At 31.1% G+C, this 18,594-nt stretch overlaps 1 protein-coding gene and 1 long non-coding RNA gene across 3 annotated transcripts; one reads left to right on the plus strand and one right to left on the minus strand.

Moving 5' to 3' along the window:
• The first annotated feature begins 731 nt into the window (after positions 1–731).
• On the plus strand, positions 732–17,341 carry LOC113397434 (sorting nexin-25). 2 transcript variants are annotated; one of them, XM_026635761.2, is made up of 17 exons: positions 732–1,212; positions 1,626–1,933; positions 2,038–2,210; positions 2,482–2,668; positions 3,864–4,110; positions 5,448–5,657; positions 5,733–5,907; positions 6,059–6,216; positions 6,833–7,006; positions 7,574–7,708; positions 7,946–8,086; positions 8,165–8,295; positions 8,826–8,968; positions 9,231–9,381; positions 9,882–10,015; positions 10,406–10,554; positions 16,543–17,341. In XM_026635761.2, the coding sequence occupies exons 1-17, from the start codon at positions 982–984 to the stop codon at positions 16,597–16,599; spliced, it is 2,904 nt and encodes a 967-aa protein (XP_026491546.1). In that variant the 5' UTR covers positions 732–981; the 3' UTR covers positions 16,600–17,341. The 2 variants fall into 2 exon arrangements, with proteins under 2 accessions (XP_026491546.1, XP_026491547.1); XM_026635762.2 differs by having other exon boundaries at positions 6,071–6,216.
• LOC113397440 (uncharacterized) lies at positions 11,104–16,288 on the minus strand. Its single transcript, XR_010309467.1, has 4 exons — positions 15,826–16,288; positions 15,185–15,368; positions 11,839–11,897; positions 11,104–11,328 (listed from the first exon to the last, which is right to left on the minus strand). It is a non-coding gene; the product is annotated as an uncharacterized LOC113397440 (long non-coding RNA).
• Positions 17,342–18,594: the final 1,253 nt, after the last annotated feature.

Here is an 18,594-nt window from a genome sequence, read left to right on the forward strand (position 1 = left end):
TTTTAATTTTATTTTTATGCAATAAGTAGGCGCCAGGCGGACGGGCGAATGGGCCACCTGGTTAGTGGTCACCACCGCCCATAGACATCGGCGCTGTAAGAAATAGTACATTAAGCTAATGTGCCACCAACCATAAAATAAAATGTTATGTCCCTAGTGCCGGTAATTACCTGGCTCACTCATTCTTCAAACCGGAACACAACAATACTAAGTATTGTTGTTTGGCGGTAGAGTATCTGAGAGTGGGTGGTAGGTACCAGGCTTTGTGCAAGCCCGTCTGGGTAGGTACCCAGACGGGCTTGCACAAAGCCCTGTCACCAAGTAAATTAATAATAGTAATTGTATTACGTTATTCTAATATAAGTATGCTATTTAGGTACAATCTATGTTGTTGTGATGTTTAAAAGAACAACAAAATATTTTTCTATTGTATCGAGAGTCAGGTTTTTTAATGATTGCCATTTGACAATATTTTATGTATAATATAGCATTTCAAACATATGTCCATTGTCCATCCCTTTATACATACAAAACATTATGATATTATAAACCAGCTATTGATAAATCTCAGCGTAACTGTAACTTATTTTGGATAGGTGTGTTAACAGTCATTAAATTTAATAAAATCATATTTAATTTTCAAATATAATTCATTATCTTAGAACTTTGAATTATTGAATTCGATATATTCATAAAAGTAAACAATATATTTTATCTATATCGACAATTATTGTCATAATGACAATGAATCAAAACTTGAAAAAACCAAAATATCAATACTGAAACAAAAAACAGACTTCAGTAAATAGAACCTAATGTTTTAAAATAATATGAATTGATGTAGTAAAAGAATGTATTAAAGTGAAGTTCATTTTTGTGCGAACATTTAAAATGTGAAATTTCATCATAACGTAACTGGAGACGAGTTAAAATATTTCATAACTTATTTGTTTACGTACATTTCATTGCTTAATAATAATCATGTTAAAATGTCTCATATATATTTTTGCTCCAATTTGTTTATCTCTGATATATTACTTCCCTTTTATATTAAGTCTGACGTATATAGCGCTTCTTAGTGCGTGTTGTATATCGGGTATATTTGTTTTAACTCTTTGGGGTCATCTTGCGCTCTCTTCACCACACCAAACTTCTCTGTTTTTACTGGATAACATTGAAAAGGAAGCTCGAATATTGGAAACTGCTATACGGGTGGGTATAAAATGTTATTAGCTAGAAGAAAATAGTTTTAAATTAACAATAAAGATAACACTGCCGTAGGCGTACTTTTAGACCGTAGGCGAAATTCTCTGTAACATCAGACGGTAAAATTAATGAAACATTCGTCCTGAATTAGTTTAGGAGAAGAAATGATATTCTTGAAAGTTTAATATTGCCCAAAATTTCATACAATTTTTGTTTAATTTTCTTCTTAATTTTGTTCTCAGTACCTTAATTTTTAAAAGAGTTATTGTTCATCTATCATCTTTTTATATATAAATTGGTAAATAATATGTTACCCAATTTAGTTCCCTAAATAGTATACTCTTGTTATTTTGACTATTTCAGTTTTTAAAGTGTTTTTAGTATGTTTTAAAAATATTAACTTCTAAATTTGTTTGTAGGAGGAACAAAGTAACTGGATTTATTTATCTAAAAAACCTCACTTACCTGTCATCTTTGGGCGAACTGTGGATAGTCAATTACAATTGTTAATTGACTATTTTCTTAGAGATTTTGTAACACGTTGGCTGAAAGAACTCTCTTATAAACCAGAACCAGTGATTGATAAGTTTAAAGAACATATTTGGAATGCGATACAAACTCTGTATGAACGTCTTTTAAAAGTTGATGCTGAAAAACTACTGGCTAATGATATAGTCACAAAAATAACACAGCATTTTGAACGAATTCGGATAGCCAGAAGTTGCGCGTAAGTTTTTAATTTAATAAATTTAATCAGAAATTATTTATTTAATTACATATTTGTAAAACTGATGAATATTTGTTTCGATGAAAATGTAAATATTTTTACAGGTTGGAATTAAATCAAGCTCCTGTTTTTGCATTAGCTTCTCACTTGATGTCTAGTGATACTGAATTGCACTACTTGCGTCAGATCAGTGATATGATTGTTATGTTTCTAATGCCACGTTGCTATTCATTGTCTCCTGTCTCATACCTTGTTAGAGAGATATTAGCATGTAAAAGTATGTATAGCTGTTACATTATTTTATTCTGCATTTATTTTAAATTTAGAAATAAAAATCTTTAATTTACAAATGAACTAAACTATATAGCTATTGAGAAAAGTGGCTTTAATGAAAAAATATCATACTTGGCTGTTAAAAAAAACATTGTGAGGAAACTATCATATATTGTAATATTTTCCACATGTGTATCCACCAATGGGCATTGGAGTAGTATCAAATGACAAAATGTTTTATTTATAACCATTCTAATAGGATTAATACATTGTAGTACTTCAGCCTGCAATTGATCTTATCACCGAACCTGATTATATAAATCAAAAGATAATGCAATATCTCGAAGCACAAAAAGAAGTAGATGCCATGCATATAAGAACACATGAATATGCCAAGACATTTGAAGATTATATCAGACTTATTAACAACTGCAATAATGTGGACACTCTAAAACGTTTACGGTAATACATACATAATTAGTATTATTAGAGCTTGAAATTATTCATTATGAGTTATCATAACTAGTATTGCATTATGTAATAATGATTTTAATGTACACTAGCTTGTTGTCTGCAACTATGTTTGGTTAAAATTATGTTATCACAATTCAAGATTTTTAACACAATAATCTCATAACAAATTTCACACACTGACCATTTTACTACACAATCTTCTTCAATACAATTTTTCCCCCTTTATTAATATTCTGAAATGATTTTTATTCAAATAATAACACAAATTATGTAATATTATTGAATATATTGAATACATAAAATTATTGTACTCATTTGACTTTCAAAAATGGGGTAGAATTTATTTCAGTTACTGCTTAGTCGGTTATGCCACGAAATTTGAGGGATATGCCTTAAGTACCCGGAATGTATCGCCTCACGTGTGGTTAAAATATCTTAATCGTTGTATGCTTGCCAAGTAAGTCACATATAATTGCAAAATATTAAAAATGCCGCATTGTTCTGATGTTATTTCATATTTGTAAAAAAAGTCCAATAACTATAAATATTAACACAAATGTTGTTTATTACAACCGGCTTATAAGAAATTACATTAAAGTGTATGTTTTTAACGGTGCGATGCTCTTAATTCTCGTAATGGAATAATTGTATCGATACATACATAATTACATATATTATACTTTTCTTAAAGTCATTAATTATTTCCTGTATTATTAATAGTAATTAAAATTTAAAATACATTGATTTTCATTAATTTACTAATATGTTATTTTATAAAAAAAAAAAACAATTTGAATTTCACATGAAATTGACATGCAAAAAAAATCATGTTATTCCAAATCATGTCATTGTTTTTATCATGTTAGTTACAATTTATTTTATCATGGGCTATGCTTCAAGATCTAGGCATGCTACGTTCTAGTTCATCATTAATTATAACAATATCTTCATATCAGTCAATATATATTTTACATATTTTAGTACCAAATGGTTAGTAATTGTTGATATGTGCCTTTAACTTATTAAAAAATATAAAATACGACTCGTGTGTTATATATAGCACATTGTAAGTACTATGTCAGACGCCTTAAAGAATTCGAATGAACGATACGCGAAAGCTTAGACTACGAACACAATAAGCATCTTTATATATAAGAAAAAAGGTTTATTTTGACAATTACAGGTATGATATTGTTACACAAATAATGCAAGCGACAACATTGCAAAATATAAAAAGAGCGAAGGGTGTAGACGTTGATGTCATTGAAAAAACTGGAAACCAGCACAACGTTAGCAGACAACAAGTGACTGATGCTAAGAAATTGAAGAGATACATCGACCAACTGACTATAGCTAAGGCTGAGTGTGAGGAGGCACTACGAAAATTAGGCTGGGACGGAGCTTTTCCAGCTGTGGAGTCAGATAGCAAGGTTAATATTTTGTCATATATAACAGCTCAATCATACTCACTTAACTTTATCAATTATAAGTTCAGCCAATTTGATGATTCTAGAATATTAGGGCTTTTTTCCTAAAATGCCCAGTTATTGATCTATCTCACTAAGTTTATGAGAAGACATAGCTATGTACAAAATTGCTATTGAGATAGGACCTTGAAAATTGCGTTATGCGGCTTTTCTACCGTAATATACAGAAATTTTTACATTTAAAACTATTTACAAGACAATTACGCTGTCAACTTAAAGTGAATTGTTTTTTCATCGATATTCGTTGACAACATGAAACTTGGCAAGTTTCCTTTCACGGAGAAGAAGTTTTACGCAGCAGTGACTACGTGTAAAAGTACAAAAAATAAACAAAAAATATCTTAATCTCAAAAGTCTAACGGTACTCTCATAAGGATTTCCCGGGCACGATGTTTAGCAGATCTTCATTTAGCATTTACTGTTAAGTGTGGCAGAAATATATTCTTCTTTCTCAAAAAGAAGTTTGAAAAAGTTAGTAGATGACACTCAGTGACGAATCAAGACCAAAATTGTATGTGGGCCGTTGCCATTCCGGGGCCCTAAATCGTGTTTGTTTTTTTTCCCGCCCTGGCTTCGCATGGGTGTAATGCTGATACTAAACATACTACAGAATGTCTTACAACGTTCACAGCTTTTTCAGTCGTTAGACAATACAAACCGCTATGTCCCTGCATTTTAAATCTGTAATGTCTTCGAAAATATTCATTTAAGTTACATGCTGTAAAGGGCCATATCTATGATCTATATTAAATGCACAATGTATTTAAGGTACTTAATTGGATAAGGATTAATGCTGTACTGCTTAAATCAATTCGAATATAAGCCATTATTTCTCTTAAAAAGTAAAGGATAAAAAATGGTTATTGTGGGTTACCCCTAAGAGATAGACATATACCCACCCGGAATTTTTTGAAGACCTTTTTAAGGTGTACAATACTGTAATACATTATTTGAATCTATCTCGTAGGGTTTAGTCTTCGTTTCCATGATTCACTAGTATTTCAAGCGAAAATCCCTCATTTTTGTCATGTTTGTCGACCGTTACTTGGTCCAGAGATAGAGCAAACCACAAAATAATGACAGGGAATTTTATATTAGATGGGAACATTTTCTTCAAATTTTATGCAGAAGACGCTCCGTATAATTCGTAGCTCCATTTTCCTTATTGTTTTTACCGTTTCAATCGTTAGCTATAGCGAACATCGCATAGTTTTTTAATAAGCTCAATAAACCTTATTTAAAAACTAATATTTTATTTATAACATCAAAATCACTTTCAGGCAATGCCTCTAGATCAAGTAATGGAAAGCGTAACCGGTCGACGATATCTCTCAATGTTCCTAGAGACACTGTGTTCACAAGGATTGGTTGGTTTCTGGACAGCGGTGGAAGAATTACGTCACAGCGCTAGAAGCAGCTGGCATCAGCTCGGAGCTGAAATATTTTACACTTACATAAGGTCACCTAGTGCAGAAATTAAAGTAGACAAAGTAAGATATTAATGTTTTATTCACGAATATTTTACAATGAGAATATAAAAAGTTAAGTATGGAGTGCTTTTTTAGGATACTAGAAAAAGAATGGAAGCATTTCTACTGGGTGACAAAGGGCCAGAAGTATTTTATGAAGTGCAAGACTCAGTAGTAGACACAATTCAAGAGAAGTATTATCATTCGTTTTTACTAAGTGACCAGTATAAAGCTTTCATCGCAGAACTCGCAACTGAAGAGGCTAATCAAGGTGACTCACTTAACGCGTATTAATCCTTTTAAGCTAATAAAGCTTAGTTTGACTTGTTTTAAAAATATTTACGATATAAGTTATTCTAATGTTATAGTATATGAATAAATATTTATAACACTTTAATACAAATTTAAAAAAATTATCACAGAACTGTGTTCAGAAAGGTCTCCAATTGAAGACCGTCAGTTGTCGAACGAATCGGTCTCGTCAGCGGAGAGCGCGGGGACCGTTCACCTCACCGAACACTCCACGTATGCGAGGCGGAAGTTAGACCAGCTGCAAGAGAGACACAACAATAAGACGCAGGTGAGACGGACACACCACCGCACAAAGACATTTGAGATGTAACCATTTCTCGCCAGTGCGCCACCAACATTGGGAACTTGGCTGGTATGTCCTTTGTTCTACTGGCTCATTACCCTTGAAACCGCAAAACATCAAACTGAGTATATTTAATAAGCGGATGTTACTTACTCATACAGGCTTGTATAAAACTCTACCATCAAGTTGCTCTTATGAAAAATTAAATTAAAGATATCTTTTAATTCAATATGGATTCAATATGGACTTAAAAAAATTGCAAAAGGAATTCAATGGATTTTTTCTCGAGTCGTCCATTATTTGTTATTTATTACCAGGGTGCTTAATCTTTTCAAAATAACTTTTTATTAAAATCCTGTGGTATCCAGTGCTGTAGTATCCACAGCGGGTTCAGTGTCTGTATACCAGACTCTTTTCCGGCACACTGACTGTTTATTTAGGATGGACCTCTTCGTAGAGCATAATACAAAATGCCCCAAAACCGTTACTTAAGAATCATCACAAGAGTCAACTTAAATTTGACTTTAAAAATTTTACTGTCATCCGCGTCTAAAAAGGTTTTTTTTACAAAATATTCCATTTCTTCTTAATATCGGTTTAGGCATTAGCGGCTCTACGAGCGTCGCTAAAGCCAGAATCTCCCGCACTTGCGATGCTGGCGAACGAAGTGGAGAGGTTAGCGGGAGAGCAAATGCGGCTGGAAGCTCATTTGGCGAGAACTGACACCTGGGCTGAACACCTGGGCAGGTGGCGCGCCACGGTTCATAGTGCTGAGGTGATTTATCGAAGTCGATCTGAATAATGTAACTGATTGGTCACTTCTGTTTTGTTATTGAATAACACTGTTTTTATATCGTTATCAAATTTTATGATATTGCATACATACATGTTTTTTTAGTAACAAAATTAATTGTAAAAAATGTATCTTAACAAGTAAGAAAAATTGGCAAAAAATAATTAACAAGAAAAAACATCAAGAAATACATTTATGGAAAAAAATTCTTACGAATTTATTTTCGAGCGGTTTTCATTTATTGCGTGTGCTATTCATGAACTCATCATATACAGAAAAATCGTTGTTGATCTTGTGTATTCTACTGTTTAGATAATGGATACTAAAATAAAAAATAAATCGTATTTCATATAAATTCTTACAATAAAGAAAAAATGTATTTCTTAAAACCAAATGAATAACCTATCGTATATTGTATTTAATATTTTTACACACACAATAGAGAAATTAAAGTTAATGCCATGTTTTAATAATAAATTTTGTTATTGTTTATATTTTCATATTCTTCTTAACAGATTAAAAATATTTATATTTTGATTTTGGGTATAGGTTATAGACGAGTCGAAGCCCCCGCAGTTCGTAATAGTAGTTCATATGGCGGAGCAGGAACCTACGAATGCGGACGAGAAACCGGAGCAGATCTCGACTGGCTGGGTATTGCTCAGGACTCTCAATGAATTTCAGGTGACAATCTTTTCATCAGAACGATCAACAACAAAAGATAAAAAGTTATGTTGAATGCTGCTATCGATTTTTTTCTTTGTTATCAAGGAACTTATCAACTGAGACAGTTTTGTAACTAATAACTGGTCTGGTTAAATAATAAATTTATCGCTGATTTAAAAAACAAATGAAATATGTTTTTTTTTGTTACCTAGATTACGTAATAAACATTTTTTATTTAATAACTTTTATTTTCAGGAATTACATAGAAAGTTAAGACCAATGTGTTCAGAGCTAAAAAATTTAGAACTGCCATCGAATTCTTTTAAATTTATATTTGGAAAGAACGATAAAAACTCCCTAGATAAGGCCAAGACTCTTATTCAAAAGTATTTAGAAGTAAGTAACTTGCTAAAATGTTCAAACTTCCAACGTGCCCTTGTCGAATTGTGACTAAATTGCTTTTTCATTTTTCAGTTCGTCTTAGAGGACGATAGGTTAAACCAAAGTGAAGCTTTATATACATTCCTCAATCCTAGTTCAGAGTACCTGAAACAAGGCGACCTACCAAAGAAGAATAAATTTTCGTTCTCTACATTATTTAAAAGGTAAAATAACTTCCAGAATATAAAATATAATTTACTTGCGTCCAAAATCCAAATACCTAATAGCGTAACGGTATATAGGCCAACTCGCCATGTTATAGTCGAAGGTACAATAATGCCTTGTGTAATTTCCTTGGTGGTAGGGCTTTGTGCAGACCCGTCTTGGTGGGTACCACCCACTTATCGAATATGCTCCAGTCAAACAGCTATACTTAGTGTTTTTGTATAAAGGTTTGAAGAGTGAGTAGCATAACTACAGGCACAAGGGGCAACGCTAATGTCAATAGGCGGTGGTAACTACTTACCGTCAGATTTGCCCGTCCACCACAATAATATAAAAATAATTGAACCTTGTTTAACACTTATCTGAATTTGTAAAAAGCGATATTGATAATCATTATATTCTATACGTTTTTTTTTTTATATAAATGGTCAGTAGTGCATCGTTATTGAATAACAACTATTGATACAGTATTCGTTTGAAATGAATTGAATGACAATTAATTTTTATACTTGTGTTTTTTTTTTTGTAGTACAAGTAGTGATGCAACAACTAGATCGTCACAGGATAAAGAAGCGTTTACACATCTGTCTGCCGACGAAGATGAAATATCCCAGTATTTAGACGGAAATGGCGGAGACGCGGCGAATAAGAATATGAATAATTCAATGCGTGGTACATATTCCATGCATCTTTATTAATAACAATATTTTATATATCTGTAGTACATAAATATTGTTTAGTAAGCTGGTTACCGCTTGTGTAGAGGATATATTTCTTATTTCTTAATGGTTGGGTTGGGAAAAATCTATAAGCTATATTGTTTTTTATAATATTTATGTTGTCAAATTTAATATGATAAGTTATTATTGATATTAAATGTGCCTTTAAAACATTTTTTTATGAATAAGTTTAAATTGTACTAAACGCCATACAGGGACCGGCCCCATCGGCGAAGAGCGGGACAGCATCGCGGAGCCGCTGTACGCGCTGCTCAGCGAGGTGTTCGACATGCGCGGGGTGTTCCGCTGGCTGCGGAAGACGCTCGTCACCTTCGTGCAGATCACGTACGGCCGGACCATCAACCGGTACGCACACATACACAATTATTTTTTGTACATATGATTCTAAAGTTTCTTGAGTTATTATATAGGATACAGGAATATGAAAATTTAGATAAAAAAATTATCGTGGTTCCGATGGCAAAAATATTTTTTATTATTTTCAAACTTAGAAAACGTTAATTATAAATTAAATATTTTCAAGACCAGATCAAAACGCTTTCTGTCGGACTGTATATCAGTGCTATGACTTCAAACAATTTGTAATCAGTACTGAGCGCGATTACAACTGAGACACGCGCTGCACTTGAGAGTATTAATCTATTAAAATTTATAATTATTGTCCAGAAATTATTTGCTAATACTTCGTTAAATCTGTGTAAAATTTGCGGCTCATTCTCATACCGTACGGTCGATATCTGTTTATTAATCAATCCTACTGGCGAAATCTGTTGTGATCATTTGTATCTCGCTGAGGTGTTAGGACTATAATATGTAGTTTAGTTACAGACATGACATTTTTTCAGGCAAATCAAGGAGACAATATCGTGGTTGTTCTCGGAACAAATGCTGCATTACTACACTAGTATCGTGCTGAAGTCCTGGTGGCCGGGTGGAGTTCTGAGTGAAACGACATCCAACAGAAACATGAGAGATAAAGGTAAGGAGACTTTTGCGATGCCGATAGTATCAGTACAACAATATAATCAACATATTATGTATGAGCAGCAAAACGTGCTGTTAAAGGAAGATTCATAATAATGACCACTCTCGTATTACTCCTTTACATTTTTTTAATTGGTAGAGCTTCATAGGGTCCGTCTGGGGAGGTAGCACCGACTCACCATAATTATATTCTACAACCAGGCAGTATTCTTAGTATTATCGTGTTCCGGTCAGAAGGTTGAGTGAGATAGTGGAAGTACAGGCACGAGGGACATAACATCTCAGTTCCCAGGGTCGGTGGCGCGGGGGTTAAGTTAGGTTGGGTACGGCGACCCCCGCCCGAGCGCGAGCGTGTGGGGCAGGTTCAGAGTAGTACCGCGCGCAGAGCACACGCGCACGCTGGCGCAGGCGGCGCTGAGCGAGGGCGTGGGCGGCGCGCTGGCGTCGCTGGTGGGCGCGCACGCGGCGGCGCGCGGCGCGCACAAGCTGTTCCACACGCTGCAGGACCCCACGCACAACAAGCAGCTCTTCTACGTGAGTAACCGCACCCGCGTGTCGGAGCGGTATTTGAACGATATTATAATTAAATGCAAAAATCGTTATAATGTCATATCGCTAATACCGTATCCATATTTTTGTTTATTTAGCAGGCGTGACGTCACAGTGTTAAAACTATCTCTCGGACAACCAGTAACAGTCTGATTTACTGATGCGTAATGTTGATTTGCACATTACATTTATTGCATAATATATTTACGATGATAATTCATACAAAATTATATTTTTCTTATTTAAATAACCAATTATCTTTTGATTGAAAATTGATAAGATGCGATCTGTTTACGATTATGTATTATTATTTTACAATTATAGTTCGAAGCGACATCGAGCTTTTTAGAATGTACTTGCATACATGTCTGTTTAAAAACACACTTCGTCTTTAACAAATTATTGGTTGAATTTATGAATAGATATAAATTTTTTGGCAAAACTTACTTATCAATAAAACGAAAACCACAAGTTAAAGAAAAACTTCTATAGACTTATATATTTATTTAGTAAATAATAAATAACTAATAATATAACCTATTTTTTCTACTTATTAAATATAAATTATTTATATAAGTTCTTTCTTATAATAGGATACAATATCAGTACAACAATAACGAATGCAAATGACGGTGGATTAAAAACGAAAATCAAAGATATTGCCGCAATTATGAATATTGTTAAAATAATTATTTTTAAATTTGAATTTTTGAAAGAGATCGCAATTTGTTCTGGTTCTTTTTCTATGTTGGAGATCGTCTGTAAAAGAAACAAATATGTTAATAAAATAATTTAAAGCGCGCGTAACTCGCAACGCATCACAGATGTAAAAATGTTATTTGCAGCTGAAACGATTCAATTTGAAAGTTATTTAGACACTAAATATATTAATAATAAGACTATCTTAAATGCGTGCAACTCACGGCTCCATTTTGGCGTCAGAGAAGTTTCAAATTTTCAAACGTTAAAAGAAATATATTGGGAATATAATTTAAAACTTGAAATTCAAAACACTTCTTAGAAGTTAAAACCGTTTTTGCGCCAGAAGCGTTTCAATTTGAAACCTTGTAAGCATGCAACTCGATATGAATAACAGACTACCAAGGTAGACCTAAGGAATGTTGCAATTTGAAACGTCACATAAAAAAACCTTGGAAATTTCATGGCATGCACCATTCAATTTTACTTTTACGTGATAAAAAAAAGTTAAACTGAAACTGGTATATACCAAGCAAAATATTTTCCCAATTATGAATGTTATGTATTTACCGTATATCTTAAATTGTTGTCGTTGCTGACAAAGAGTATTTTTTCCCCAAGAATGATTTCTGAAATTTAAAATAACAGTTAAATGTTAAGTTACGCTACAAATTAAACAATATTGATCATAAACGGATAAACCGGGTTCAAAAGGTTTATAAATAAAGTTGAGTTGTTAAATAAATAACGAATTAGTTTACTTTACATTTGCAAGACAATCTCGTATCAACATTACAATTTTTATAAAAAAAATAATATTATTTTGCAACTGTCAATTTTTTATTGATAAAAAGTCAACTCATGTCATCGTCACTTTAAAAGAGCCGAAAAATCTGTTTTGAAATGCAACAGAAATATCTGTAAATGTTTTTTTTGGAACTTTACAAGATATTTTATTCAAATTGTCAAGTTTGAAGTCCAGAACTAAGGCTACCATAATAAAAACCAGTTCTACAATCAATATGGAAGAGGCGGTTGAAGGGAACTACATGAGCTAAGTGCAAGTTTTATAATGCAAAAAGTATATGATCCAATGCAGTAAACCATATGAAAAAAATATATGTTAATCTTCAGGATACATGCTAGTTATTTGTTATTTTGAAAACATGATGTAATTAATTTGGTACGATAAAAAAAAATCACAAAGTTACCTCTAAAAAAAGATTGTCAGATTATTCTACAAGCAATATACTAGTTTACCTCTGTGTCACTTTTTTAGTAAAATCAATACATTTTTTTAAAATCAGATATTAGATATATATATAGAATATATATATATATATATAGAATATAGAATATATATATATATATATATAGAATATAGAACAAAATGCGTACGCATTTGTGCGTCAACGCCGTGTACAGACATTGCCGGCCGATGCCTCATGCTATACAGACGTGTCGATCTTTTCGCCGCATCATTACGTTACGAGATATTTTTTTGTAATTTTAATTGAAAAATTAATTGTTTCATGTTTTCTTATAATAAATATTATTCTTTCTTGTAAATAAATATATTAAGTTAAAATAGTATAGTAGTAATTAGGCATTTGTTTTTGTTATATTATTTGTTATAAATTTTAATTGTGTAAATATGGGAAATAAAGTGAAACGCGTGAGGAAAACTAAAAAATGTTTATATAAATTAAGCGCCGAACATACATATGAACGATATTAAAAGGTAAGAGTATTTTATTAGTAAACATATTTTTCGAGCTATTCTTTAAATATTACGATAAAGTATTTGGTCAAAGTAAGGAAAACATTAATTGAGAGTGACTACATTCGATCCTCAGGAACTCAAAGCAATATGATATTTTTCATTAAAAGTACTATGGGGCATATTTAGATACATATTTTTTAAATACATACTTTTATAATTAATAAAAATATAATTACTAACATATATTTATTTTTTACAGAATAAAGAAAGTCGAAAACAATAACACGGAAGCTATTTATATTGCGTAAGAGTTTAATTTTATCGATTTCGTTTATAATAGGAATTAAAGTTATGTATGAACTAATTTTAATAATAAAAAAAAAAGTAAAGTCATAACAAAAAAATATGTAATTATTGTGAACCAGAGAACTATACTAGCGGCAAGATACGATGGCCGTTTTGACACATTAAAAAAGTGATGTGAAATGTAAATTTATTATCGATATAATATATTCAAATCTTTGTTTTTTTGCAAGTAATTTAATTCAAGTTTTTGTTGCAAGTAGTATCTGATTAAAAAGGTTTAATAAAAATAAATATAAAATAAGTTTAAGTAATATATTCGAACGAAATAAATTTAAATCAAAAATTGGAATTAGAATGAATAACTTTATAAACACATTACATACAAGAAATAGGTTACTCTAACGACCGGAAATCCTCTTTCGTCTTTCCCATGTAATGATGTAGGTACGTTCTGTTGCCTGTTCTGAATACTAATATTATTTCTATTATCATTTTCTACAATAAACATATATAAATAAAATAAAATAAATAATTTATAAAATAGATAAAATATTTACTGTCAACACAAATATAACACCGACTACGAGGTCGAGTGTGAGAGTGTGACGTACACGTTTACGCAAAAATATAAATAAAAAAGTTATATTCGCGGTACCCTAATATTTGTAGTTTAGAAATCACATTCGATAAATTTTATGACTAACTGCACGTCACTATTGACAATAAAGAACAACAATTTGCTCCTTTGATGTAATTATTTATTAAATACGAAACTTCATGAGCGGGCAAACGTCAAAACGGCCATCATAGCGTGCCGCTACTTATAGAATATTTAGAAGTATCATTTGTACGTAATTCAAAAATTTAATTTTTTTTGGAACGTCCACCATATTGGATTGAATATGGCAGCAATTCATGAATCGTGCATTGTCATCGAGACTAATTATGTGTGCCAACTTTCAGCTCCATAGCTTCAGTGGAAGTGGGTGTAATATTGATTGCAAGATTCCAAGACATAATATGTACATACATTCATACATACAAGTGAAATTAAATAAAATATTTTAACAAAAAAATTAACACCAAATGGTTTTTTTTTCTAGTACCAAATATAAATAAAAATAAAATAAATCAGTTTTATTTTTTAATCATTTTCGAATAACAGTCAAAAGCAATACAAATAATTCTAATATCCTATCTATTTTTATGAGATTTATGATTAAACCTAGTATGATTAACCTAGTTAACCAATGATTCAAACAAATCGACTTGACGACATTTTTTTCTAGTAAATATTTAGATGTTTTTTTTTTTTAAATCGAATATATATTTTTTCTTTGTGAACCGATATTAATAAAACGAACAAATACTACGCTATATGATAACCCACGGTTACTATACTACAGATTTCGAACACTTACGATTTTATTATATAAATAGATTATCAAACTTTTATAAAATGTTAAAAATTGGTATGTTTTAATATTTAGTATAAGAACTAATTGTGGTATAATAATATAAATAAAAGAAAAAAAAGTTTAAACTAACTGTCTATTTTATTGTATACAAAATATAAATAAAAATATTGTAAGTTTAATTGAATCAGTTTTATTTTATAATCATTTGATAACTAACATCGAAAGAAATAAAAACAATTCTGTTGTCCTATCTATTTTTTATGAGATTTATGATTGATCTTAGTTCGATCGGTTTGGCGCCATCTATTAGAATATTCGGGCGTAACCTCGTTACCTCGCTTAACCATTAACGGGATTGCCGTTTTTGTCGATTTTGTAAGTGTGTGCATGCGATTCTCAAGGGCACTTAGCTCTTGTAGTCCTCTGAAGAATCAACTCTCTTTCTAGAAGTCTATTTCAGATAACTTACCACTACTGTCCACTCCTATCGTATTTAATTCATCTATTTCCCCTTTCCTTATAGTTACTGTGTTATAATCTTCATTGTAACGATACATCTGTTCAGCTAAAATACACGTAAAATCTGCCTGTTTGAATGGAAACCTTCGCTTTATTTCGTTTAAAAATAAAAAAGCTCTTGATCGTTGACAAAGCTGAAATATTAAAAATGCATTTTTCCTCAAAATAATAGGTACATACATACAAAAGATCATACCTCAAATTGGTTGGTTTTGGTATACCTATTGATTTCAATGCGCTGATAACAAATTTGACATTCAAAATACCCGCAATTTTATTTTCAACGCCAAATCGAAGAAAAATCGTATTATTTTTTCAATTCGCGTTTTTCCGATAAATTACAATTTGTTTCCAATTGGCGATGCAAGGAGTTATTTCTTACGATGACAATGTCTAATGTGACCACTTACCATCAGGCCTGCCCGTCGAACGTTAATAACAAAATAAATCTTTATAGGTATTTTGTACCATAAACGTAATAACTAAAAATAAATTCTTCGGCAAGTTATTTTTCTTTTAGAGTAGAGCTCTTGCTTGCTTGCCATTTTATAAATATAAATCAAACTAAGAAAACGTTAAAGACATACGAACCTTGTCAGTAATACAGAAATAAAAATATTCGTCCTCCAAAATGAAATGGAATAAGTAACGTCCGTGGTAGTAAGTCATTTTATTATTTCTTTCCGAAATTTTGACGAGCACCTCATCCAATATTTCTTCGAAATTTCCATCGCAGGACGCATATTTATTATAAATTTGCTTTTTGTATGCAACGGCACTAAATAAAATCGACATCACAGCACTTTAAATTAAATTAAATATTTTTGTTTTTATTACTTAATTAATTTTTATAATACATAGGTCACATGTTATTACTTTAAGTGATGAGGAACACGTAGCACGACTTGGTCGTGTAGCTATAAAACGGAGTGTGAAACGTTCAACGATCTCACGGCCGTCGCATTCTTCCGCAAATTTACAGTCGCACCGATATCATATAGATATCATTGGATTCTAAAATTAGGTATAATGTGGGCACGCTCTTAAAATATGTTCCGCTAAAACTGTCACTTCCTATACGTGATCAATACCGATACGAGGTGACAACTATGCGGTGCATGACCGTTTTGATTGATATTTTGGAAATTAACTTCTGAAAAATATAATATCTAGTAATAGAATATACTTTAAAAGCGTCTTTGCATTCGTTGATTTCAAATAAATGTATGTTCTTTATAATAATAATGTGTTTTAATGCGTTAACTGTATTTTATATTTAATAATTTTTTCTTTAATGTTCTGTTCCAGGAAATCTTCGAGCTTGTTCTTCTAGAAGTTTTTCCGGAACTTAAACGCTATCAATAAATGTAGGAAAATTAAAAGGGTACAGTGAGGCAGATGATATACGTACAGGGAAGTTCGATAAACAAATCTTTTTATTTTTATTTTTAAAATATTTTTCTATATTTTTTAAAACCAGTTACATGACCAGTGTTACAAATATTTTTATTTAGCTTTCTAAATGTGGCATAATGTAAAACGTTGATCTCATCCTGGCTATTACGTAGATATAGCACAATACTTAGATATATGAGTTCTGTGATCGTTTTAGCTGGAATAGCTATATGTGCCAAGACTCCGCTCTCTACTTATTTTATGACTGGGAAAATGTTTTATTACGTACTTTGATAGTTTGACGTATGACGTATCCAACGATATTTTGTTATGTGTACCTGAGACTTAAAAAAAAAAACAAATTTGAATGTCACTAATGATATTTTTTATCTATAACTGCAGACATACCCTCATGAAATAGAATTTTATATTTGTTTGAAGCATGTGTAGTTTAAATTCGTAATATAACATTACAAATTTAAGCAAACTCGGCTATTGTTGGAAATTAATTTAGATTATATTTTGTACAACTGTACGGTTGAAGTTATATTTTCTATATAATATATTATTATTTTTACAATTCAGTATTAATAAGCAAATGACAAAATAAACGACTCATTCCATGTAATCTTTATATTATTTACAATGCATTTTATAATTGTGACGCGCAAATAAAAAGCTTAAACTTTATTAAGCAAAATATTAAAAAAAACCTAAACTTAATTTTATAATTTAATAAATAAAGATTTCCATTATTTTTCATAATATTTTTTTTGTTAAATAGCTTAGTCGTGCTGGCACGCTGGTCACGTCCATGTTTATTGTTTAAAAGTTGCCACTTTACAAACTTTTTAAATGTTATGTGTACGAATTTGAAATTTTCTAGATCTGATTCAATTGTCTCATTGATATTATGTACGTGTTTTATATATATGACGTTTTATTCCTTTCTTATACAGCAATACAGAGGTTTAAATAAAATTTCTTATATTATAATATAATAATGCGTATGTTGGAGTTGGCTTTTTAAAATAAGTAAATGTTGAGTGTTTACTATACGAGTGTATTGTTCTCGAATAAATAAGACCTCTTGTATGTTATCTATCTTTTGTAATACGATGATCTGGAACTATCAGAATCATTCCAATTTATTAACGTGCAACTGTTGTTTCATATAAAATCAACTGTGTATTTTAACATCATATACTTATGTAATATTTACAAATCACACGTCATTAATATAAAAAAATACTAATTGGGAACATGCATTATTTTATTTCAATATCGATTATGACTTTGCGAGCCTAATAATATTTTTAAATGTATGTATGTATAGTGTATCCCAGGAGTCGAACTCCTAGCGAAAAAAATAATCTTACCTAGCTGGGCTATGAAATGAATATAGCCTATGAAGGTCACGCTCATTAACACTTTCCTTTGAAAGCTGGTTTCTTGAAATTAAATTTAGGTTAGTTCTATATAAAACGTTCACAGCATTAAATGCAATTAATGTCTAACAATATATTAGAATGCTAGTTATTCAATACATTTTGACGTCATTGTAACTGAAATAAAATTTAATTTTTTTTATATAAAAAAGTTTGCTCGGATTGTAATGATTTTTTGCTCGGAAATCGATTATGTCGTGAAATAGTATAATAGTTTCATCGTTAACGGACGGTTAACAGCCATTAGATTTATAAATATTAAATATATTTAACAAATAAACATGTTTCTGTAAAACTCATGCATATTCCCTGTTAATATTATTTTTTTATCTTTTATACAATTTCCAAGAATTTTTAGTCCGTTTTAGTAACATCGTGTTACTCTAAATAAGTATATAATATTTTATAATTAATATCGTGTAATGTATATTATATTAATCTTTATACGCTGGGGCGGATTTACCTTAAGCCGAAAAGAATGGCCGGGCCTTTCACGGCCTCGCCTGGAAACAAATAG

The sequence above is a fragment of the Vanessa tameamea genome, chromosome 3, assembly GCF_037043105.1.
Source record: "Vanessa tameamea isolate UH-Manoa-2023 chromosome 3, ilVanTame1 primary haplotype, whole genome shotgun sequence".
NCBI lineage: Eukaryota > Metazoa > Arthropoda > Insecta > Lepidoptera > Nymphalidae > Vanessa > Vanessa tameamea.